Source organism: Colossoma macropomum, unplaced genomic scaffold (assembly GCF_904425465.1).
Source record: "Colossoma macropomum unplaced genomic scaffold, Colossoma_macropomum, whole genome shotgun sequence".
Classification (NCBI taxonomy): Eukaryota; Metazoa; Chordata; class Actinopteri; order Characiformes; family Serrasalmidae; genus Colossoma; species Colossoma macropomum.
In genome coordinates, this window is record NW_023494809.1 from 20,473,188 (window position 1) to 20,499,109 (window position 25,922).

General features: G+C 37.3%; 1 protein-coding gene across 1 annotated transcript in view; it reads right to left on the reverse strand.

Moving 5' to 3' along the window:
• Window positions 1–25,922, reverse strand: part of vipr1b (vasoactive intestinal peptide receptor 1b) — a 117,535-nt gene that overhangs the window by 13,650 nt on the left and 77,963 nt on the right. Inside the window, 5 exon segments of the mRNA XM_036558727.1 lie at window positions 860–932; window positions 1,636–1,696; window positions 2,545–2,698; window positions 11,467–11,602; window positions 22,301–22,398. Of these exon segments, the coding sequence (XP_036414620.1) occupies window positions 860–932; window positions 1,636–1,696; window positions 2,545–2,698; window positions 11,467–11,602; window positions 22,301–22,398 (522 nt within the window).

The following is a 25,922-nucleotide window of genomic DNA, read 5'->3' on the forward strand; positions in this document are numbered from 1 at the left end:
GTTAAATGTTAAAAGGACAATTTAATGGTAAAAGGACAGAGCTCTAATTACATACACAGATTGGTTTGGCTCAGAAAATGTCCTTGTGCAAAAATGTATCATATTATAACTGTGTTCAACTGAGCAATAAACAACACAAATATATAGAGTTGCCTAGTTTTGATAATCAGTGGTTTATACAAAAGATGATAGATAAAGATGAAGAGATGCTCAGAGGAGGCTGAAACATGCATCAGTGAGAGTTTAAATTTTTTTTATTTTTTTCAATTCAATACTGTATTGAAAATAGTAAAAATAAAAAATGAATCAAATTGTGGTTAATTTTTTTGTTTCTTGGTTCACTGAATCTAAAAAAAAGATTTACAGGCTTAGTGCTAACTATGACTTCAGACTTATTGTGCAAAAAAACAATGTCAGAAAAAAAGTATGCAGTAGTAACTGCATGTGTTTGTGAACAGATAAACCTTTCAGATAAGAGTTTATAAGAACATTATTTGAAGGCTTTATCTATAATTGCAGTCTCCTTGTTCTTTTCCAACACACCAGACACGCTGACCCTTGTCCATCACGGCCGCTATTACAGCCGCAGAGAAATCAATAAACAGTTATTGTCATTCAGGTACTCTGTTGAATGTGTTCATATTTATGTCCTGAGGGAAATATGGAACTCAATTATGCATCGCGCACCCGAGGACAAGTTGACAACAGACAGAGACTGGACCAGTCTCTATAGTCACCAGTGAATGACAGATAATTTAATATAAACTGCACCTTGCTAATATTACCATGTCAAATTATAACCTTATACTGAGCACAGAAAATTGCTTTCTGTTCCCACCATGAAAGAGTGTGAGCTTACCAGTATAGAAGCTAATATAGGTGTTTTGATAATCCACCAGAATGGGTCAGAGTTCTCTATGATATCCCAGCACCTGACGGGGAAAAATGAAATAGTGTATTTATGGATGATTTAGCATGACCTTAGACCGTTTCCACTATCAGCTCTGATATTTAATAGCATATATTTATAAAGGCCAATATTGAACTTAGGTGAATCCTACTGAGTTAGAATGAAACCTTTTTTAAATCTATAGGAGAATTTCACAGATTTCTACATAATTAAATCATGAACAAAGTCACTGAGTGGTTTGATGTGAAATGTGACATTCTAGAGTCAGAATTGTTCGCAGTGGTAATGGGAACCAGAAGTGTTTAATGCTTATAAAAGCTCTGTTTATGAAAATTATTACGTTAAATGGTTACAAATTCAATGCATGATGAAATAGTTTCAAGATAAAAGCTTTTAAATCCATTCATAGTGGAGAGGTACATGTAGGGTATGTAAGGCAAAACAGTACCCAAACACCTGTCTGCATCTAATTTACCACTATTTTACCATTATCAACATAACATATATAACATATGTATTTATATTTTTATATTCATTCATTGGTCATTTTGGATGGTACACAGAATCGTTGGCTTCTCTACATTTTTGCATACCTTTTTCACATCACACCACTGTGAATGACTACATTTAAAATGAATGAATTAAAAAAAAGCAGTGGAATTTCCCTGGAACACCTAGTGAATTTCTTTCGGAAATGGAAGAGCGTGGTATAAGTGTTAGCTTACCCAACATCATTGAAATAGGCTTTGGCAAAGCTCCAGGCTGTGATAAATATCATTGGCCCTCCTACAGACATAAAGAATAAGAGAGCGTTTCAATCATTATTTCAGTAGGTGACTGAGTAATAATCACAGCTACCAAACTGAAAAGCTAACAGGAAGGTTATGAAATAAAGGGAGGTTTCAAGCTGTTTCATTAAGATATTGCTGTATAGTCATTAGACATCGGTAACTACTGGAACAGTTTACTGTAATGATGCAACAGCAGGCCACACTGTTGATTTGGCAGAGCCATAGCATTTTTCAGTGTTCAACTCAGTGTTCAATACCAAGCAAGTACGTCTACAGGAAAATAAGGCTAATAAGCTGCCAATCTGGCATTGCTGATAAACACTGGAAGGAGCCCCATGGCTGAATATGAGTTAGACGATAAATAAAGTGTGCTTGTCTGTATTTTGGAACGTAGTGAGATCCTCAAACATACTTTTTTAGGTTTATTTTACGTTTGTCACAATCAGTAGATTAAAGTTGATGAATCGGCAGTGATAAGTTGGTAGTTTGTTTTATGATATTGTATATTTTAATTTCTCTTACTGCCTTTGTAGTAAGAAACAGCTTGATAGTCACACTTGTTTAATTGCATTTCTCTTCTTGAAAGGCCTTTCTGGTTAATCTTTCTTGAGTAAAGCATTTTGGAATTTCGAATTTGGCTCTGCATGGTTTGCATTTGTTCAGTTAAGTATATTTTTATAATATGGTCTTTTGTAAAACGATTTACTCGATCACAAAATAATTGGTAGATTACTCGTTTGCTGATACAATCCATAGTGATAGCTCTACTTCATTTGCTATTAAATATGCACCAACCCTACTGCACCTTACAAATCAAATTCACAGACAGTTTTGATTACCCACCCCAGCCAATCAGGATGTACCACCAGAAGTACTTCCTCTCTGAGAAGAAGGAGACAGCTAATAGAGCATGAAGATAGAGGCCTTCTACTAGCAGCCAGAAAAAACTGGCCATGATGCAGTACTGGAAGAAGACGATGACAGCTTTACAGCCGACCTGAAAAACAAAAGAAACAGAACCTGTGATGGGAGCAAATCACAGACTCCTCTTCACAGCAGATTGTTGGTAATTTTCTTCACCAAAGAGCAGAAAAGACACAGTGAATACTCATAAAATCACACTTCCCATAATCAAGAGATGGCAAGGAAATGAAGTCTAAACTTTCCAAGCTAAATTCCGAGCCAATCAAACCCTCACGTACAACTTTTTATGTGGTCCCACTAATTACTGCGCAAATAGGGCTGCATAGTTAATCATATTTTTAGTGTTATCAAATTTAGAAATGCGTTATTAAGGGCCGCAATGACAAAACGGATCACAATACATTATACATGTGCAGTGAGGAAGAGATGTAATTAGATTATATTTTAGAAGCCTTGTCTCATATTTGAGCAATGGCATGCTCTTCTAAGCTGGGCGGAAACCCCAGTCTCCCGCAGACAGAGCGAGTGACTTAACCACTCTGCTATACAGCCAACTGCAAATTACACGCAGCTGAAAAACTACTCTGTCTTTAAATACTGTGATGATACTTTAAGTGTGAGGACTATTCTCAATCTTAGAGTTGTGTGTAAACTACACAGCAAAAAGGTCTATACACCTAGAATCAGAGCTTCACATATCATCAAAATATACAACTTTGCATTTTATGTCCATATCGTTTAGGCCTATGCACAAATATGTTGATAATACATGCAACAATATGAGTTAACACAGCTCAACTGTAAAACTGTGTAAAAAGCGATATCTGTGGAAAGAGGCATCTCTGATTAGAAACTGAGCAGACAAAATATTAACATAGATAAATCAAAAATGATACATATGATAATCAGTACATTTCATACTTTTAGCTACATTTATAATACACAAGACAATATGAGAATTAGAGTTTGTAATTTGCATATGGAAATGCCATGACTGGAAAAACAAAACAAAATAATTAGTTCCATTTGATCTGTTTGGCAACATTAAGGCATAAATGTCAAAATGCCCTGCAAATTAAAGTTCCACATTCTACTCATTTCAGAACAGAGGGTTTTAGCACAAAGGTTATCAATTAATTAAACTTTAGGTTCAAAGTGACTGATTTTAATCCAACACAGAACTTTGTGAATGAATCTGTTCGTTCCAATAATAACCTTTTCCATCATGTTCTTTGTATCAGCTCTAAATTAGTCATGGAGATGTAAGAAGAGGAAAGCTAAGGTGACTGAGCTTCTTTGCTAAGTAAATGTAAAGACAGCCATGAAAGATGACAAGCTCAGCCTCATTCCGCCTGGATGACTCAACATTTCAAGCTACATTTCCACAGCACAAATTCCCCAAAGTTAATTTAGCCACTCGGGTATGTCAGTGCAGTGTTTGTGATGCTTCCTGAAAGAGTATTCAAATATAACGACGTTAGTGTCCCAGCTGTCTTAATGGGACAGCAGTCACTCAGTGGAACTATAAGTAATATATCGTTGCTGTCATGTCAACATTTTACAAGACTTTTTGTTTATTATTAACACCTTTTGAAACTTTTTCTGAGCATTTCATGACAGATGGTCCAGTATAAACTGTCCAAAATTACCCAGAATAATATCTTGTTACATTAATGTTAGTGATGCACCAAAATGAGAATTCTTGGCTAAAACTAAAATTCAGGACACACTGGGTCAAAACTGAAGACAAAAACAATAAATACAATAAAAGACAATAAATAAAAACAATTTATATAAAAGAAACTTTCTAAAAAGATTACAGTATGTAGGATACAATATGTGCCATAAAATCCAACATCCTCAGCCATTATTTTTTTTTACATTTTTTTCGCACTTGGGCACTGTTGTTTGTGATTTTCTTTTTTGTTAACTTCAAAAAACTGTAGCACTAAATTATTACCAAGGACAGAAATCTTAAACTCAGTATTTATTAATAATCTGCACTGGCAGTTTCTGAACAAGCCGAACATACATAACACTCTTAAAAATAAAGGAGCCATAAAAGATGCTTTACATGATGCCACAGAAGAATCATTTTTGGTTCTCTAAAGATCCTTTCAGTGCAAGGTTCTTTAGAGATCCATTTTTGTAAATGAGATGTGTGAGTGAAGAACCTTTTTTCAAGTTTAAAAAACATTGCATGTTCATGCTGGCCAGAGTGATATGTCAGCATATACAACCTGAGCTTTCTGTTTGCTACAGCGTTTCATCACTATATAAAAGATGCACAAGGCTTCCTTTATTGTTGGATGCCCTCTGTTTTTTCCACTTACATGAACAAGTTCAGAGCAGAACTCCAATTTGTAAGTGATTATTATTGATTTGTTTAATCAGAGTAACGATTAAACGTGACTGATGTGACTATGATCCAACTCATGTGTTTTCTTGTTTAGTTTGTAGCAAATAAAATAAAAATTATGAATTTTCAGCTAGTTGAATCACATTTACTTAGCAAAATAAATCCAGCATCAATCATAAGTGATTAAGGGAGAAAAGCAGATTTAACGGTAGAAATAGTCTGAAACATTTGTTCAGTCTCAGTCTGTTCCTATGGATTCATTCGCTTGCATAAAATAGTACTCTATATAGAAAAATGTACACAATTCCAGATATCAAGTTAGATAATACAAAACTGTCTTTGTTCATGTACATTTTCTGGATGTTTCTGCTTCAGCATCCTGCTTTTAGCTCATGCCACAGCATTCATCATTGGGACTGTGGCCAGCGCTTTACCCATTAAGATGGTAATTTGAAATGTTGTGTGTGCTGTTCATTAAAGAAGCATTCCAGTGTAAAACTATCATTTAATATTATTTGCTGTGTTATGTACTATTCTGTAGCTTAGTATTGCATCCCAGAGCCTCATCGGTTTGACAGAATTTACAGGTCTGTGTTCTTTTTGCATTTTTGTCCGTTAGTGTTCTCTCACTACAATACACACCATGCATTACACAAATACCAGTAACCACCGGGAATCCCCCCATAGTGATAAAGAAATGCAGTTACATAGAGGCTAATAAATATAGATGTGATAGTTGGCTTTGTAGTAGTAACATTACCTCTCCTCCTCTGTTTTGGCCAGCTAGTAGGAAAAAAACAATTAAAAAAAAATTCATATTCAATACAGCTGTCATGTATCCACCCAAGTGCGCTTGTAGTTTTTAAACATTTCTCCCATCTTCAAGATACATCATCAGAACGGGTTTTCAAATCTGGAAAACCTCACTCTAAGGGAGCTGTCACACCTACGTTGTTTGATCCAGACCTTCAGATTTTTCAGTTTGGTCCAATTCAAAATAGCAGGTGTGAAAGGTGCCTTGGACCCTGGTCTGGACCAAAGGACCAAAACTTGGTCCAACCAAAATCAAACCAGATCAAACTGAACCATGAGCCACGGTAGCACATTGAGAGGAGGAACTAAATATTTAATTGTGATTTGGTCTGACGAAAAGGTCATAATTTTTCTCAAATCAAACGGAAAAGGCTACCCGCCGAACTGACATCATGCTGACGCCAGACGCACACTCCTCCACAAACCAATGTCAAATTTAAAGAGACGCAGCCCATGTAGGTGATGACGGCAGGACGTAGGTACGTCATGCAAAGTTTTAGTGTGCTCGCTAAATTGCAATGTGAAACCAAAACTAACCCTTGTATACAATGTGAATGTGTACAGTGTAACAAAAACACCTTGGTTTGGACCCTGGTCCCGACTTTCAGGTGTGAAAAATGCCGTAAGAGGCGAGCGGGCATGTTTACAACAGATGTATCAATGGTTACATTTTTCATTTTGGCCAGTGACCCTTTAAAACTATTTATTTGTATTACTTAAATGAAGATCACATTTTAGTAGTCGTTCAAACTGAAGTGTTTCATCTGTTGAATATGAACCACAATGTCATATTTTAGGGTATTTTAAAAAAAGCCACAGCAGCGATTTGGAAAAATGAATATCTCCCCCAAATTTTTTTAGAGATGTATTAGCAGGTAGTAGGACAGAGAGGACCGGTGATGATACATGGACAAAGAAAAGTGCAGTAAGCAACCAACTGCATGACAAAACGGAAATACAGAGGAGTAAACAGAGACAGAAAAAGGAAAAGTATGAACGGGGCAAAGACATGGCGTCATGATAAAAACACCGAATATCCATCTTTCTGTGGAATGATTTAATTATGATGCTCAATCTCTTGCCATAAAATATGAACAGAAACCATATAGATGAGATCAGGCAGTTCAAAACAACATGGATGCTGTAAGACAGCTGAGCACAGCTACTGAAGCGTAATTATTTCGTACTCAGCCCAAGTCAATCAAATCTCTTCCTCCAGAGCTGGATGCAGCTCTGCCAAATCAGAGGAAAACTCACGTACAGCTCCCAGTTTCTCTGCTACATTCTAATTACGAATGTCTCACACAGCAGCGCAAAAACTTTCACAGAAGAATAGAACAGCATGGAAACTGATTGATGCTTTCTGCATTGGGAAAGTGAAATAGGGCAGCACCAGCTGAATGGGCCCTGTCTGTTGTTCTAATGCGCACAAATCATCTGAAATTGCTCTGAGAGCCTAGCCGAAACATAGCCTCTTGCTGCAGGTTCGCTTGCTGAAATGGATTAAAAGCTTTGGCTGGAGGCAAGGCCACAGACACAGCAGAAACACGTCCCCTCTCAATGAATCAGACGGGCCTCTCGATGGCCCTTTATCATGTGCTTAATATGAACTCATGGTTCAACCCCCTGGGTAATGGATTGTTTTATAATGCTCTTTATAATGACGTGAGCTCCAGGTGGACCGCATAAGGGACTGATAAACATCGCAGGACAGCTCTACACATAACCTGTCACTGGCGTTTCTCAGAGTTTAAATTCTGTTAATAACAATTCATGTGTATTCAGTGAAAGACTGTATTATTAACAATTAGAATTAAATTATTATTGTAATTTTTACTGCTATTTAAATGCAATTAATAATTACACAATTTATCACATAATTAGATACATTAGGAATTCCATTTACATACAAATTACTATCTCCTAGTATGTCAGACATTTTTGTTTGTTTTGATAACATGAAAGGACAAAAAACTAGCAAAAATGTAAAGGACATATTTTCGCCTGCAGCTCTTTAGTCACTTTTTCTGTTAAATCATAATTATAATGAAGTAGAATCCACACTCAACAGAATTCCTGTTTGTTAAAATCAACAATGAGTGAAAAATAATTTATACTAAATTATGCAAATATTGAAGTAAATAAATATACAACTGGCCTATCAGTGCTCCATCCAAAATTGCGTTCTTTTACAGCAAAGGTTGCTAGGGTGGCCAAGCTTTACAGACCCCCAAAAGTTGAAAGGTGCATCAAAGGACTGTTAGGATAGAGTGGATGACTTTTTTGTTGTGTAATCAAGGTAACATTGGCATGGTGAAAAATTTGCTGTTAATTCCAGCCAGCCAGCCTAATTTTGATAATCTACAACATACAGTGCTTGGCAAAATTCAGAGACCAACCTTTCAGATCTTTAATTTCCAGTCAAAACCAAAAAAAAATGTTTCTCAGTGTCAACAAAAAGGCACATATATATAACAGAAAACTATACATAAGCCTCCAATACTTCAAGTTACAGCCGTTCCCAAAGGAGTAGACACAGAGTCCAGACCTCAACATCATTGAATGTGTTTGGATTAACTGGATGGGAAGAAGCAAAAATAAAAGATGGAACTCTTTGAAAAACTGAAAAGAATGGAAGCTGTAATAACAGCAAAGAGGAGGCACATTTAATACTGGAGAAAAATTATGTTTATTTGTTGAGGCTTCTGTGTAATTTCTTGGTAAATGCTTTCTGCCTTTTTTTCTCCTGATGCTGCAAAATGAATTCATTGTGCTTCATGGCTGTTTTGACTGGAACTTTATAAAATGAATTGTGCTCTCTGACTTTTACACAGTACTGTAATCCAGCTTGGTAGGGTAGCATTTAAAACTGAAAATTCATCGTTATGTAGAGAATAGAAATACCAACGTAGTTGTATTTGGTTAAACAGCCCTGCCATGAAAGAACAGATTTGTGGGTGTAGCAATATGTATGTTATTTACAGACATAGGAAAAAGTTTGAACACGCCGAGTCAAATTACATGTTTTGTTGAGTTTCTAAGTGAAAATAATGCAACACATCCTCTACAGGGAACACACTTAATTATGGCATTTTACTGACAATTTTATTGCACTATTTCTATTTTCAATTTCTGTTTACGTGCTGAGTTTAACATACTGAAAACAAATACATAAAATATAAAATGTGCCATAACTTTTGCAAAGGTCACATTGTGTTAACTTATTTTCTCTTAAAAAAAAATCAACAAAATATGTAACTTGACCAGGGTGCTCAAATTGCATTCCACTGTACAACATGCTTTTATCATCATCAGATAACTGGGACTCCTAAGGGTTAATAACAATTCATGTGCAGTGATTGGAATTGTTTTACAGACTGTACTATTAAACACAGTTCTTTGGCTCACCTATGCCATTATCTCTAATGACAACTTGAGAGATTTAACATGAGCTGGACGAGTATTCCAGCACCACAGTACGCACAAGCTAGCAGCTTCGTCCCACACAGCGATAAGGAGGCATATGTTTCCATTTCAGACGTTTGGCCTCCTCTCTTAAGTTCATCTGTGATTTTGCTGAAGCAGCTGGGTCTTCTCACAGCTCTCCTGTGTCACTTCCACTCTGCCAGCAGGAATCTCACTGATGCTGTTTACAGATGCAAATGTGATGTTAAACGCAAGTCTAAATATTGCTCAGATTTGTTTTTGTAGCTCGGCACAAAGCTTTTTGGTGTCGCTGGCTCAAACATGACCCCAAGCTCAAGTGACATTAAGCAATTTGGTATTAATGGACTTGAAGAGGGAAGACAAAAGGAAGGGGAAAAGAGGCCAGGGGAAATTCTCGAAGGCCAGAAACAACAACTGTGGGAGCAGCTGTCATGTAAAATAAATGGAATAAATGTTTTGACACTCAGAAGGTGTTGAGAACAGTGCAGCACTTGCTATTTTTTGTCTAAAACTTTCACAGAAGACATTAAAAGCAGTGAGGGTGAAAGGATCTTTCCGTATCTCTTATTTTTAAGGTGGCTTAAATTAAATAAGGCAAATATGTTCAAAATATCAAGTGAACCAACAATAAAGGCAGCATGGAGCTTCTTTTATGCATTGACAGAAAACATGGTGGTACACAGAAAGCTCCAATTCTATATGCTGATCCATTTTACTGACCAACATGGACATGCATGATGACCATGCCCTGGGGACAGATTTTAATAAGTTAATAGGGAAAAACGTTTCTGAAGGAACATTAAATGTTAGATACTATGACTAATTTTGAGTTTTGAGTATCTATAAATGTTAATCGAGATGTTTGGTTAACTGCAGGTAGGGCAAAAACACTAATCCAGTACAAATCGCTAATTACTTCTTTTAAACTATAATATATTTATTACTTCTTGGAAAAAGGGTAATCTCACGTCTTTATTACTTATACACGAATAGGTAAACTGGGGCACTGGTTCTAGCAAATTAAGAAAAATCAGTACACAAAAGAAGTTGACAACTCACAGAGGGGTATGTTATTCAAAAATTGTCAAGGGAGATGTGACCCACGTCCTTCCATTGCTGTGTTCCCTTCACTGGCTTCCTATAGCTACCCGCATCAGATGTAAAACCCTGATGCTTGCCTACAATGCTAAAAATGGACCAGCTACTCCCTACCCGATGACAGTGGTCAAAACTGGATCTGTACCTCGAGCCCTTCTTAGCTCTGGCTAAGAGCGTCTACTAAATGGCATAAATGTAACTTTTTGTCACTGTGATTGAGTAACAGAGGTGGCCTTGAATTAGCTAAAGAGCTAACACTAACACGAGAGCTAACCGGTGCAGCAGTAGATGGTGATGACTCGTCTACAGAAAGGTTTTTCTCTTCAGTAGTTGAAGAGAATTTTAGTGTTTTTGGTTCTAACTAATGCCAGCTAGAGTAATTAGCATGATTACAGCCACGCCATCTTTTCCTTTTCAATCACATTGTTAACCCAACACTTGATAGGACACTCATTTGTTTGAAGCGAAGTGTAACATGCTTTCTTAATCATAGCAAAACTTTCACAATTTATAGTCCTTTTAAAATTCAACAGTGCTTGTATTGCAAGTTGTTGGCCTGTATATTTTCTTCCTGAATTGGTAAAATTAAATGATTACTGGAATAGTGATGTCAGCATTTGAATGCTGGCACCTGGAACAGTTACTTGAGTACCCCTGCACATCACTAGGATGCATACATTCAGAACAGAATTCACAATGCTATACAACCATGACAATGCGAATCCAACTGAACCAAATTAAAAAGATACAATGTCAGAAAAACTCAAACTCTGGTGTGGACTGTAGCAAATACTCAAGCTTCTTTGAAGAACCATGTACAACAAAGGTTAGTTAAATTTCTGTTTACACAGCAAAAGAAAAAAAATGTAAATTGCGGCACATTCAGTCGGAAGCGCAGTGTTTTAATAATAAAAATGGTTCTCTGTTGCATTTCAAGTAAAAAAAAATCTAAAATGTAGTTTGTGACACAAATAACAACAAAAATCTACAAATGTTACATTTGTTATGTTCTTTACATACCAAAAAAGCAAAAACTATATTGAAAAATCACATTATTAATGAAGAAGAGTGGACTGAAAGGCAGAAATAACTTAAATTATATCCATATACACTAATGAACTTACAGATCCAGTGGAGCAGTTGTCTGATTCCTGAATCACATCATACAGCACAACGTCTTTGATGAAGACTGCGATGGCTTTCAGGATGAAGGCCACAAACAGGTGCATGTGGATGTAATTCCGTGTGCAGTGGAGTTTCCTGCAGAACACAAACCATCACACACACACATACACACACAACCTGATTAAGAAAACCCCAGACCGCTAATCACACCCTGCTACTAAAATTAATGACTGTACAATAACGACTGATTAAAGCCTAATTGAGCTTTCTCATGAAAGCTTTTGGGGATAGATAGCTAATACACTGCACTTCCATCGGATATAAGTAGCGATGTCATTACATCTGGAATTGTCCAGCTTGATACTTGATAATTAATTAGTTGAGATGTAAGCATCAAGTCATTTATAATGGTTTGATGTGAAATGTTCTGTTCTAGAGCTGGAATAGTTCACAGTGGAGGTGGTAGGAACCAGATGTCAAACGAGTTTAATGCCTCTAAAAGCTGCATCACAGGAAGGTATTACATGAAATGGTTATGATTATGCTGCCTTGATGTTTAAGACATTGTTTTATGATGGTTTTGAGAAATGTTTTGGCCCAAAACCTAGTCATAGTGATGGGGTACATGCAGGGTGTTGCAAGGCAAAATGGTCCCCAAAGAAGACTTATTTTTTTAGATTTACCGCTTTTTAACCGTTATAAAAACTTAGAAAACAGGTCAGAAAACTGATCAGTCCATTAGAAATGATATCTCGTTCTGTACTGAAAATGTTTCTTCAGTATAGAAAGCGCTGATATCCTGGAACACCCACTGTTTGAGTCTGCTTTGTTTTGTACAAGCCGTGAACACTGGGCTTTGTCTACGGCTGAATGAAGGCCGGAATGTTCTGGAGGACATGACAGCCGTCCACTTAAAACCTGACACTCTGCCAAAGCTCTGCTGTGCTAACACACTATGCTATGCTAACAAATACTGTCAACTAAGGCATAGTATTAAAACCCATAACCTACATTTTTCTAGTATGGTAGGTCAATTTATAACATTTGTATGAGTTTATGCAACAAAAACAGTCAAAAATCATCTTTTCAAATCAACTTTTTCCAACAGGTTGTTTTTGTTACTATGCCTTTAAGATTGATGCGTGTAAAAGACCTTTCTGATTGGTTGTCCTGTGTTGTGTCTTGGCTGTCCTGTGTTGTGTCTCATCAGTCCAGGCTGAAATGCTCTTCAGAAATTCAACATGAGTGGGCGGAGCTGAACTGCTGTAGGCTGAGTATGTGGATATATGAAGGGTTTTGTTCCAAAGCCACCATACATAGACCACTTACAAGAAAGTATATGTTGTTGGGAGTGGGCTTTACACAAACACAAAATACATATGCTGGATTAAAATTAAAACTGCACTATGTAACATTTGGGAATTTGGAGACCTCTGTCATTGAAATGTGTAATTACAAGCAACGTGTGGAAGAACACTGTGTAACTTTGGTTGTGCTTTGGACTCCCAAGAGCAGATGAATCTGATGTTTGCGAATGTGCTGAAAGAGCACTCACAGAGTACTTGGTCAAAACTTGGTGAAGGAAGTGTCTTCTGAGGATGTGAGTGAATTATGTACTATTGTCATCATATCTTCATCAGTATAATGTTGAAAAAAGCAGTGTAATTTTGAGGGGCAGTACCCTCTTGTCACTGGGGTGGTCCCCTTAAGGGTACATCTCAGCACCTTTAGTCAGGGAACATAACCGTACCATAATCCTTTGAAATTATATTTTCTAAGTTGTATTGACTCCACACACCCCGTCTCGTCTCCAGGCTTTTTATTTTATTGTTCTGTTTTAAAACATTAGGTTATGAAAAGATACAAATATGTACTTTTCCGCTGTTCGACCTTAAAACCACTGTTGTACCTTTGTACTTTGATAAACAAAAAATGTACTTGCACAGTACCTTTATTTCTAAGTGTTCCCTTAGTTAGGGAACATAATTGTACCATATTTCACTGCAATTATGTTTTTAAATTGTACTGACTTTACCAGGCCTGGGCGATACGCCGATGTAATCGAATACCGTTGATGATAGACAAGTAATTTGATGGCGATGTGTGAAAGGCAAGAATCGCCATTTTGAAAAAAGAACTGAAAGAGAATTAGAGAGTACTAATTCACCATTAAACAGCTTGTTGGGAATTTGGGGATCATATTTAATTAAGAAGCTGTTAGTTCTCTCTGTACACACTGTAATGCTAGCTTTACCACACAGCTCTTCTTCTACTTACTTTACTTTATGTTAAGTTTAGCTTGAGGGTGTGGAACCAAAAATAAATGTCGATGTGCCTCTGAACTTCAGCTTGCTATTGATTTATGTAGACATTTCAGTCTACACTGTGTAAGTTGTTACTGAACAACAGTTACTAATATAAAAAGTGATTCCAAACCTGCCAGTGTATTTTACATATTGTGGGCTGTCCTGTTCTATAGATCCTCTGGTAATACAAGTCAAACAAAACTTCAACTGTTCATGTTACAAAAACAGAATTAATCCAATGGGCTTACTATAAGAACATCTACAGTGCCAATGAAGCATTGGCCTTTTGATTAGATTTTATAATGTGCTAAAAAGATTAGCTTGGCTCTGATACAGATATTTCTTAGGCAGGATATTACAGCTGGTTTCATCTCTCTGCTCCCTTCTGCTTCTACCTGCCAAACACATTCACCATCCAAATGTGAAAAGAACTATAAAAATCCAGCCTAATACATTTTTGTGCCAGAATCTCATAAGTAATCGAAGCTAAATTTGATGACACTTAAAGGTACAGCATGTATTAGAGTGAAATTCTTTTTCAGGATATTTTTACAGATTACTGATTTCAGAGCAGATCCTTGTTGAGGGCAAACCACTTCCTAACTGACTGCGATCATCTTCATTTTGCTCATGTTAGATGCAAAGGCTGCATTAAAAAAGTATAATCTTATTTTTCCAGATGTATTATGTGTCATTGTCCTCTAACAGTTATACCAACTTGCAACTTGCAGCCTCAGCATGTTTATGTGAAGTCAAATTCACACAACCATCCATATTAACTACAGTGAAGACTTGGGCTACATAATATACTGTGGTTAATGGTTGTGGATGGTTCTGTGAATTTGACTTTACATATGCATGCTGAAGGGCAGTGTCCTATATTTTTCTTGCATATAATTATTTTCCTGTGGTTCACTTCTGTATGATCGTAACCTATTTACACGGGTTTATGCAACGAAAAGAGTCAATTCATTTCAACAGAACCACTTTTAAACAGGCTGTTTTTGTTACTGGGTTTTAAACTGATATATGTAAATAAGCTCTGTTCTGATTGGATGCCCTGTATTGTTCCTCACTCAAAATGCAGTTCAGGCTGAAATGCTCCTTATAACTTTAGTGTGAATGGGCAAGGCTAAACTGCTGTAGACTATACAGGTGTTTGCTGGTTTTAATGGCATCGCAAAACAGTAAGCTGTTTTTGCAGCTTAGATTACATATATGGACTTTATAGACTAATTCATAAAAACAATATATTTTTAGATATGGACCCTTTAAGTGTGAATGTATATGTCTGTCTGTCTGCCCTGCGATGGACTGGTGACCTGTCCAGGGTGTATCCTGCCTTCCACCCAATGACTGCTGGGATAGGCTCCAGCTCCCCCCCGCAACCCAGAAGGATAAGCAGCTTAGAAGATATGTGTGTGTGTGTGTGTGGACCCTTTAATCATTACTATTATTTTTTTCATGTACTGATACTTCAGAAGGCTGCAACACTATAAAAATGTGTATATATATATATATATATATATATATATATATATATATCTTTTTTTTAACTTTATTAGGTAAGTAACCTGGTTGCCTTAAAATTTAGAGTTAATTAAACTTATAACAGTAAGTTAACAGAACAAAAATCTGTATTTTATGTTATATTAACTTCATATGTTCATGTTATCCAACAAAAGTAAATCATTTCTAGTCAGAACAACACAAGCCAGTCTTTAATCATATCATATAACTGATTTACCAAAAGTGTTGTTAATATAAGGAGTCTTGCAATCGTAAAATGTAGCAATAACCACAATACTGGTATTCTGTCCATTTTGTGCAATCCTACTACAGAGGCAGGCTCTTCACATAACCTTAATTACTGTTTAAGGTTATGTATCTATGGCTGCAGTGCACAGTATATCAAACAGAAGTCTTGTTTCTCTCAGTCTTGAAGTTGAATCACAGAGTTCTTTACTAAAAAAAAACGGTGACCTTTCTACTTAACACTAGGACTGGAGCACAGGTGTGAAGTAAGCTGCCAGCTCATTGCCCACACACTGTGTCCTAACACAGTAACCTTGGCAGATGGTCCACAGTTTTACACGGGCAGGCCAGCAGGAGGCCGCACGCAGCAGTGGACAATGAAAAGTGCCTTTTATGAACTTACACTAAAACCCATTAATACAGTGAATAACTGGCAGACAGGGATGGACATTTTAAGCATTTTTTTATGAACAACATTCTAAAATAAAATATTCTAAAAAAAAATTAAAAAAGAAGAAAGAAGGTTTAACTGTCATTCATTAAGTAACATTTGTTTATTTTGTTGTAGCTAGCGTAAGAGAGAATCTGTAACTGATTGGCTGGTTTAGTCGTTTATCTTTGTGTTTTTCCTGTTGGCCTAAAAGTTGACAATTCAGATTTGGGCAACTTTACACTGTATACATTTGTCATTTTATTGTTTTGAACATTTCTATGTCTCCTTAGATATTTGGTTTACTACTAATATTTAACATTATTTGATGATGATCTTTAACCACAGTCAGATTTGAAATCCTAAACAATATTTCATGTTAAGTGAAAACGAGAAAAACTTCTCTGCCTGAACAGGACTGTGCTAGCATTTCAGACTGCACTGGTGGTCAATTTGGCCAATTATCCAAACACTGTTAGCATCTGCTAAAGTGGTACTTTGACTAGGTGGCTATAATAGCTGAAAAATGCACTTAATTGTGTTGATTTTTCACAAAGCAGGCACTGCAGACACATTTATTTATTTGTTTGTTTATTATAGCTGCGCATTACAGTCATTTTGCTGCAGGTAAGGGTTGTTTTTACAATGTAGCTAATTTGGTAGCCAGTCAGACACAACTAAAAAGATGTTGGTTTGTGTTGGGTGTGTCTGTGGTAAAGAGCCACTGATGAAAGACCTGCCCGTATTCTGATGGCATCAACATCTTCCAGTCTAATCCTGCCCAACTCAGATCCAACCGAGTAACACAAAAGGCCAAAAATCTCTTCACTGAAATGAACATTATTGTTCTTTACTTGGTAGTCAATAATACATTATGCTTTTAGCTACATTTGTATATTTGTGTACAAGTCTATAGCTAAAAGTATAAACAGATTAACAAAATAAGCTGACGGCCCTTTTAACAATTACAAAATAGTACATGCTTTATTTCAAAGTTTTTATTCCAAACTACATGTCTTTTTGGAAAAAAAAGTAAATTAATATGATTAATATTCAATTAAAAAAACCAATAAGACAAATTTGGCTACCTGTATATTTGGAAAAACCACTACTGCCTGAAGTATATGATTTGCTCAGATCACTGCCTTTGCGTTTTCACTGAAAGCCTTTTTAGCTTCATCAAAAAAAGTGTGTCCCTAAAAGCACTGCAGTACAAAAATGTTTCAAATCACACAAATTAGATCAGTGAAGCAGAGACTATACACCAATTTGTGTGACACGATGGTTCCACATCTTTGTACTTAGCTGATGGGAGAACACTTCTCCAGACAAGTTCTAACAGCTCTGGACGAGCCCCACTGTTGTGGTAAATTACTCCGCGTAAACCCAATCATCAAAATGAGCATCTGGGATGAATGACAGCATGCAACAGATACGATAAACAGCAATTTGGTTAACAAATACCCAACCTATCCTTCTCTTCCCCTCGTAACCCGTAGCAAATCCCCACTGAGCCGATCATGATCAGTTAAGGCTGCTTAAGCCTGCTGCTCCAGCAGCGGCGGTGATAATAGACAGGATTAGGATTGATTACACAGCCACAGAGCTTCACTCCAACAGAGCAGTGGGCACTGTTCCCACTAGCACCAGCTCCACTGCAGGCCTGGCATCCAGCTCGCTCTGCTGCATGACAACCACTGATAAACACTGTATTAGCCATCAGCTGCTGAGGAATCGCTGTTATGACTTCAGACAAACATGACTGGAAAGTACTGATGCTTTCATAATCAGTCAAATCAGTCAATCAGTCAAATGAGCATGCTGGCATTACACTCTGAAAAATAAAGATGCCAAATAAGGTTCTTTGGAACGATGCGACAAAAGAGCCACTTTGTGTTACTTTGAGTGGCATCAACTTCATTTTTTTCAAAGAACCATTCATTGAATAGTTCTTTAGTATGGATGCACCCATATTTCGGTCACTGAAACATTTTGTCTGAAAAATTTGGTTTTCAATCCTAGAGAAAAAAGGATGACAATTTTGTCTGTAAAACAAAAGATAAAAAAAGACTACAAAGATAAATCAAACTCCTAGCACTTAATAAAGCATTTGAATGTAATGAAAATGATACAGTGATGAAAATTAGCTTTTTCTTTCATGTGCAAGTCTATAATCATGTTGTTGCACAACTTACTAACTACATTAGAGCTGGGGAGGCAGGAGGAGTGCTGGAATGGGTCACTGATTGGTGCTGATCATTTGCAAACTTTGGTGTTCAAACAACACAATTCCAAAAAACGTGTCCAGTGTGAAACGGAATTAAAGGCAGTCATGCTCACGTGAAGAATGCGACAGCAGCTTTAATGCTTCACTAGGCCATGCATCTGTCAAGTTTATTTGATTGCTTTAATACCTTTACGATTTTTATTGGCCACCATCATGTGTCCACTCTACAACAGCACAACAGTACTGGCTTTAAATAGCTGCTGCCTTTTTAGCCCCTTTAGGAAGTGCATTAGCAGGCAATCTCCAAGACACAAATTAAGCTGAATACTTTTCTAGAAGATGACCTCTGAATTGGAATTGCAATAAACACTATCATTGGAAACACACTAGTATGTGTTCTTGGATTAGGTGCAATTATATTAAATTACAGAATTATGTAGGCCCTCAGGGACCCCAGCACAGACGTTAGACTAACCGCTCTCATTTAAAAACTGCCAGTCAGCAAGATTTCATTTGCTAGGGGATGATTGAATAAACAAAAATCATGTTAGTACTTCATTAGTTTATTGGAGAGGATGGCAAGTGGGCGCTAAGGGGCATTTTACAGGTTATTGAGGTAAACAGTATTAGAATTGAGTTTTAATAGTGGTTAAAGTGCACATAAGTGAAATGGGCTAATTCTGATTATAGCACTAAAACATTTACATGTCCAGAGATTTTTTGACCGTCTGTTAAACCTTTTTAAGGTTCAGCTAGCATGTTTTAGAAATACAATCTGTTGTAGAGATGGTATTAGGGATGGGTATTGAGAACCGATGCTTAATTGGTACTGGTTCCTGACTGATCAGTACTGAAATATTGATGAGCTCCTGGACAAAAGTGCTGCTATCGCTATTTATGTATTGTTAATTCATTCTACATAGCAGGCATTTTCAGATGGCTGGTGCTAGACTGAATCAGAGGAAGAAGAGCTCTGCTACTTGTGACAACAGCGTTCACATGCCTCTGACTACCTTAACTATTTTGAATGCCAAGTGTCATTTTGTGCTCTCTGGTCATGGCTGAAAGGATAAGCTGTTCAAAGCTGTGGGCTCACTTTACTAAATTTAATGATAATGCAGCTAAATGCAATATATTTAAGGTAGTAGTTGTGGGTAAACAATCTCACGAAACACTTACAAATACAACATTCTACAAATCTGAAGCAGTGCAGCGTGTTTGCTTTGGCAAAGCAGCTGCTGCACCTGCGTCTACAGTGCAGCCTCCTGCTGTTGTGACAAATTGGGCTGCCTTGTCGAAATGTCTTACTGTAGTGCATATTTATAGGTAGTACATGAATCTCTAGGTAGGATATTTTGATAGCTTAAATCACCGAATCAAAAATGCTACCAGCATTAAAACTATGAAGCTGAAGTCAGCTTCTTATTTGCCAGCTTCTTGTTCCAGTTTTGCTGTTCCACCTTAAATGGTGCAGCAGTTACGTGCTGGCACTTTAGGCGTTATAATAACTGCTGCACCGTTTAAGGTGGAATGGGAATGAGAAGCTGGCAGATAGGGAGCCAACTTTGGCCTCCTGTTAAAACTACAGGTAGGATAGGTAGATAGTCTTATCAGAAAATGTATATTTACAAGTGTATATTTCGATAGCCTAAAACAGCTTATCGGGGGGAAGTAGTAATATCAAGTTAATTCTGTACTGAATTAAAATTTAGTAGCTAGCATTGCATAAATCGCTAACTGCTAGGTAGCCTTTGTTTGAACTTAGTGTGAGCTGTCCTGACAATCAGGGTAACTAATTTTGTATTGCTTATGGTTGTTAATATTTTCAACTGTAGGGAGATGACCACAGCCTTTTCACATTTGTCATTTTGCAGATTTTACTTTTTTCACATCTTTTCATGTCATGGTTTGCTTTTTGCACCAGATCATGGAGAGTGGTATCAAAAAGAGTGTCAATATCAATAAGCAGTATTGGTATCCATAGCGGTATCAATAAAATCCTAACAACACCCATTCCTAGATGGTAATAAACACAGGACATATGTTATACAGTGCTTTGCAAAAGTATTCAACCCCCCTTAAGTCATCAGATTCATCTGACACTTTGGTATTTTGTGCTGTTATATTTTACTTTAAAAGACTCACCATGAAATGAATTCATTTAAAGTAATATTGATGTTATATAAGAAAATATTCTGTAACAAAAATTACTAACTGAAAAATGCTGTCTGCATAAGCATCCTCTGTGCTGTGGAAGCTCCACGTTTACACAGATGAAACATAACTGCCCTAACAAGGAGACAATTGGTTTACAACTGGCATCTGCTTATGAATTATTGAAATATTTCACCTTTAAAGGACTCCCTTAATTCAAGTACTATTGATCTAACTGTCAATGTGAAGGAAAGCTGTGAAAATAAAGACCAAAGAGCATTCTAAGGAAATTAGCGATAAAGTGCTTGGATGAGCACTGTTGGATGAATTGTGAGGAAATGGAAGCTGCATCCGGCCACCCAGGTACTGCCTAGACAAGGCTAAGCCTCAAAACACGGCATCAGAGCAAGACAGGGATTTGTGAGGGAAGCCACAGAGAGGCCAACAATCACTTTGAAGGAGCTACAGACTGTACTGGCTAAGACTGGAGTGAAGGTGCACCAGTCTACAACGTCAAGAGCCCTGCATACTACTGGCAGGGAGGATAAAAAGAATCCATTACTGAAGAAAAATCATGTCTGGGGTTTCTCTGAAAACGTCAGAATGACCAGCTAAAATGTGGCATAAGGTTTTGTCGTTGGATCAGACAAAAATAGAGCTTTCTGGCCAAAATTCAAAATGCTATGTGTGGCGCAAAACGCTGCCCATTCTTCACAAACACCACCCTAACAGTGAAGTATGGAGGTGGCAGCATCCTGTTGTGGGGGCACTCTTCCTCAGTGGGCACTGGACATCTTGTTAAAATTGAAGGACAGATGGGTGGTGCAAAATACAGGGAGATAATGCAAGACAAGCTGCTTCAGTCTGATAAAAAACTAAATCTGAAACTTCTGCAATGGCCACCATTCTGTCCAAGTCCCGATCCAATCAAGAAGCTGTGGCGCTATTTGAAAACTGCAGTCCGCAATCGTCAACCAAGCAACCTGAACAACCTGGAGCAAATCTGCCAGGAAGAATGGGTGAAAATCTCTCTCAGTGAGCAAAGTTGGTAGAAATACCCAGCAGACCTACAGCTGTTCTTGCAGCAAAAGGTGGTTCTAGCAAGTACTTCTATGAAGGGGTAGAATATTTATGCTTTAAGCTGCATTTTTCAGTTTAAATTTTTTTTTAAAGATCTGCTGACAGTTTTGCAGTACAAATGATGGCTGGAACAATCTGCGTGTCGTTTGTGATGAATCGGATGATTTTGAAGGGGGTTGAATACTTTTCCAAGGCACTGTTTCTTGTTTAAATCCTATTTGATATCACGTCAAATGAACATCACTGAGCACCAACTTGCTTTGTCTTCAGTAGTGGGTCCTAGTCATATGTCCAATTTATTTAAAAGGTAAAAATGTTAATAGTAAAATACTTAAAAGTTTTAATATGATACAACATATTTACAAGCGATACCAACAGAAATGCACCAAAATTACTTGGAATAAAATCTCCTTATATTACCTTACATTAAAAGTAAAGAATGTTTTTGCCTTCTCCTGTTACCAACTTACCAATTTGGAGATACTTGTTTTTATTTTTTTAGACAGCGATGAAATTCATTTATACATGTTTCCCAATTAAACAGCAACTTATGCTGAAATAATCATGTACTTTCTCAACCAGTAATAGCTCCTTTTTAGGCTTAATAATTATGTTGATTTGCTTAGTCGTAATAGTCATTATTTTGAACTAATGAATCACAATTTAAACCAGCATCAGAAGTATTCAGAACATTTTGTCCTGTTTGTAACTGGTAGTAAAAGGGTTTCATAGAAAAGCACATACACCAATTGTGATTATATTGCACTGGTCATTTGTTAATTATGCAGCTACTATTACTTGAAAATGAAATCAAAGATAAAAGCAAATAGTATATATATTTATGCAGACTGTCATTTCAACATTTCAATGTTATCACTTACCTGAAGATGCACAGAATCACTATGGCAGTGGTGAGAGAGATGAGAGAAACACTGTGTCCGATAGTGTAGCCAATCTTAACTGACCGGAAGAAGTTGTCCTACAAGAGATTTAAAAAACATACACATTAGCTTAATGAATGCAGATTAAATTTTTCCAGCCAGCCTGAAACCTGTCTCTCTCCTACATAAAAAATGCTAATTAATGTGTTAGGCTGCAAGTGCTTAGCGCAAACATATAAAAATGATCTCTGAAGCTTGTACTAATACTTTTTAAAGAAAGAAGAAAACCAGTTTAACCAGTATGACATCAGTGTAAATGTATATTTACAGGTCAGTTTACATATTTTTCTGAAATACAGTACGACTGGATGTTTGGAATCCTTTGCCATATTAGCAGATTTTGTTCTTTTGTATAGTCATTTGCAGAAGTCTAGGCACCCCACATATTTGTTGATTTTCTAAGTGAAAATTACATTACATTAATGTTTATTTGCAAAATGTAACATGGTGTCATATTTGTTCCCTGTAGCGGATGTGCCAACTTATTTTCATTTAGAAAATCAACAAGACGTGTAATTTGAATGGGGGTGTTTAAACACTGGTATATGACAGTGTGGACTTAAATATTACAAACTGTAGCCAAAAGGTATTTTTACATATTTTATTCAATATTTAAAGAATTCTGTGAACAAGTACTGAATAAAATGATACATAATATACTGTAATGATCTAGTTACATAATTTCAAATCTGCCTTGATACCCAATTTTCTCCCCAATTTACTCATCTCCAATTCCACCCACTAGTTAGGACTCCCCCAGTCACACAATACTATCAACGCTAGGAGGGTGAAGGCTAGCACAGGCTTCCTCCGAGACCTGTGATGCGCCACCACATCTTTTCAAACTGCTGCTCACGCAATGTCATTGGACAGCCGAATGCGCTCGGAAGAAAGCGCCAACCGCCAGATCTGTTACATCAGCTAAGAGACGCTGCGCTGACTAGCGTTGTGCTGAGTGATGGGGGGAGAAGGGGGGGCTATCCTACCCACCCAGAGAGCGAGGCCAATTGTGCTCTCTTGAGACTCCCGGCCACAGATGGCTGTAACATCACCAGGGATCGAACTCGTGATCTCCTGATGATAGGGGCCAACACCCCACAAATTGCACAAGGGCCCCACCTCCTCCTTGTGTCAAGGATGAGAGGATGAATTGGAACTATCCATCTGGTCATGAAAAAAAGAAAAAAAAAAACACCATGAAAGTGAATTGCAGGAACAGCAGTCAGGTAAAGTTGTGCTCTCTCCTCTCCAAGTTTGATGTAAGCAAATGACAAAAAAGTGAGAGTGAAACAGTGTTTACAAACTGCAGCAGAGAAGATAACAGCATCATGTGTAAACGTGTTTATATGTGCGTACATGAAATGAAACTCATGCTTTGCACCAGCAGCAGCCTCTGCGGAGACCAGTCCAGTCCAGACAACGTATGGGCATGATGGCACACCCCTCATAGGCGCACATCATTTTAAAACAAGGCAATAATTATTTAGTCTCTCAGTCAGGGTTTAGTTACAACACTAAACTAATGCAAAATGGAAAGCAATACATCGACATTGACTATTAAATAAATACTGAATTTAAAATGTTGATTAGCTGGACATACTGACCCATCCATATCTCTCAGTACATAACCATGAAGTATTAAAGTATTTTATATCTGAAAATGTATAAAAGGAAATCTAGGGGAGCCAGTTTGAAATTGGACTGATGCTGACTAAATTAATAATAGTATTATCTATAATTTACCTCATTCTGTTGGGTATAGGTTTACTTCTGCTTACACCAATAGATTAACAAAAGTGTTTTAAAGTAGGGAGGACTGTAGTGGGAGCACTGGGATGTCAGATGTGACTGTGTGGCAGCTGCAGATGGTTTATATGCCTCACGGGTCAGGAAGGAGGGCCCCTTTACAGAATTTTGCTTAGGGCCCCAGAGAGGTCAGGACTGGCTCCACCTGATGTGACAATAACAAAATCAGCTTTATTAGAAACGAAAGATGTGTCAATCAAATTCATCATCACTGACCGACCACTACACAACATAATATGCCAGACTAGTACTACCATTAATAAGTGTCTGGATGGCCTACATTTACACTGCATACGGCTTATAGGTGTAAACTCACCCATAATGCAGAATATAGGTCCAAAAAAGGAATAACTGCATGAATGTCATTACGAGTTTCATATCATGACTCAGGACAGACGCAGTCTCTCACTATTTTTTAATGCTTACAAGTAAGTCAACAGACAGGCAGGTTCAACTAATTAAAAAGCTATGCTTTCAGTTCTGTTCACGTAATAAGTGACTAATCCCCTCTTTCATTCCAATTATTGTGGGCCTTCAGCGAAGGCCTTGAAGGCCCTGAACATTCACCACTGAGGGGAAAGACGTCATTCTGCTGAAGACAGGAAAATGCATCTTGTATAAAACTAACAAAGAGGAATGTTTGAAAAGTGCTGCATATGAGCTTGGAATTTTTCTGCTGTGATTTTTAATAAACTCAATACAGTCACTTCCACTGGAAATGGCAGGGTCAGACCACATTCACCTGTTATACAAAAATATCTCCGTTTTTTTCTAAAGCCTGCATGCCACCATAGTATTCATCCATCACTCAATGCCTGCGTAGGCCTTTGAGCAGATCTACATCTAAACAGACACATTTCTCACTCAAGGCCGTTTTTTCTGCTTTAAAGAATAAATTCAGCATTGTTTCACCCATGTCCAGAACCAAAGAATGATTCACCACTTCTATGGTCTTCAGCCTAACATTGGACAGATTCTTCCAATCCCACTGTCTGTGACGTGGACTGAGGTCAAAACGCCTAAACAGCAACCTTGAGAGGTGTCAGGAGCTAGCGTAGCTTAGCCTCTGGTCGAAGCCCTCTCCCACAAAGCCCCGGTGGACATGGCTACCTCGAGTATTCACTTGCTTTCCAGTAATTCAAAGCTGAGAGTGAGAAGGTGGGGTGTATGGCCTCTGAAAAGAATATTCGATTTACTACAGCTAAACGCAGGTAAACGTAAAAATAAAAGTGCCAAAAGGGTTCTTTGAAGCAAGGCCAAAAAAGGACAACTTAGTGTCCTTACCTTTCCACTGATGGCTCTTTAAAGAACCATTTTTGTAAACTGGACTTGTGAGTGCGAAGAACCATTATAAAGTTTAAATAGCATCCACATAACACAAAGGTTCTATATCACTTAAAAAGTTAAAAAAAAAAAAAAAACTCCTGGGGAAGTCTCAGATATTAAATACTGTTATTGTGTTGAAACAGTCTTAGGTTCAAGACCTGTCCCTCCATCTAGTTATGGTTGTTAAGATCTGCAAAGACGCAGAAAAATTCTCATGAAATGGCTTGCTAGAACTTCCAATTTCCAATCCAATTTAATTAGAGCTCTGTGTAGTCAAGACATAGAATAAGTAACGCAAACATCAAATCGAATCAAACCGAATCTTTACCTCAGAATCTTAGTTACAGCAACAATTTTAAGAGGCTAAAAATTATGTGTCAAAAGTGACATTAAAGGGCTCCTGAGTGGCGCAACCGTCTAAGCGTTGGCC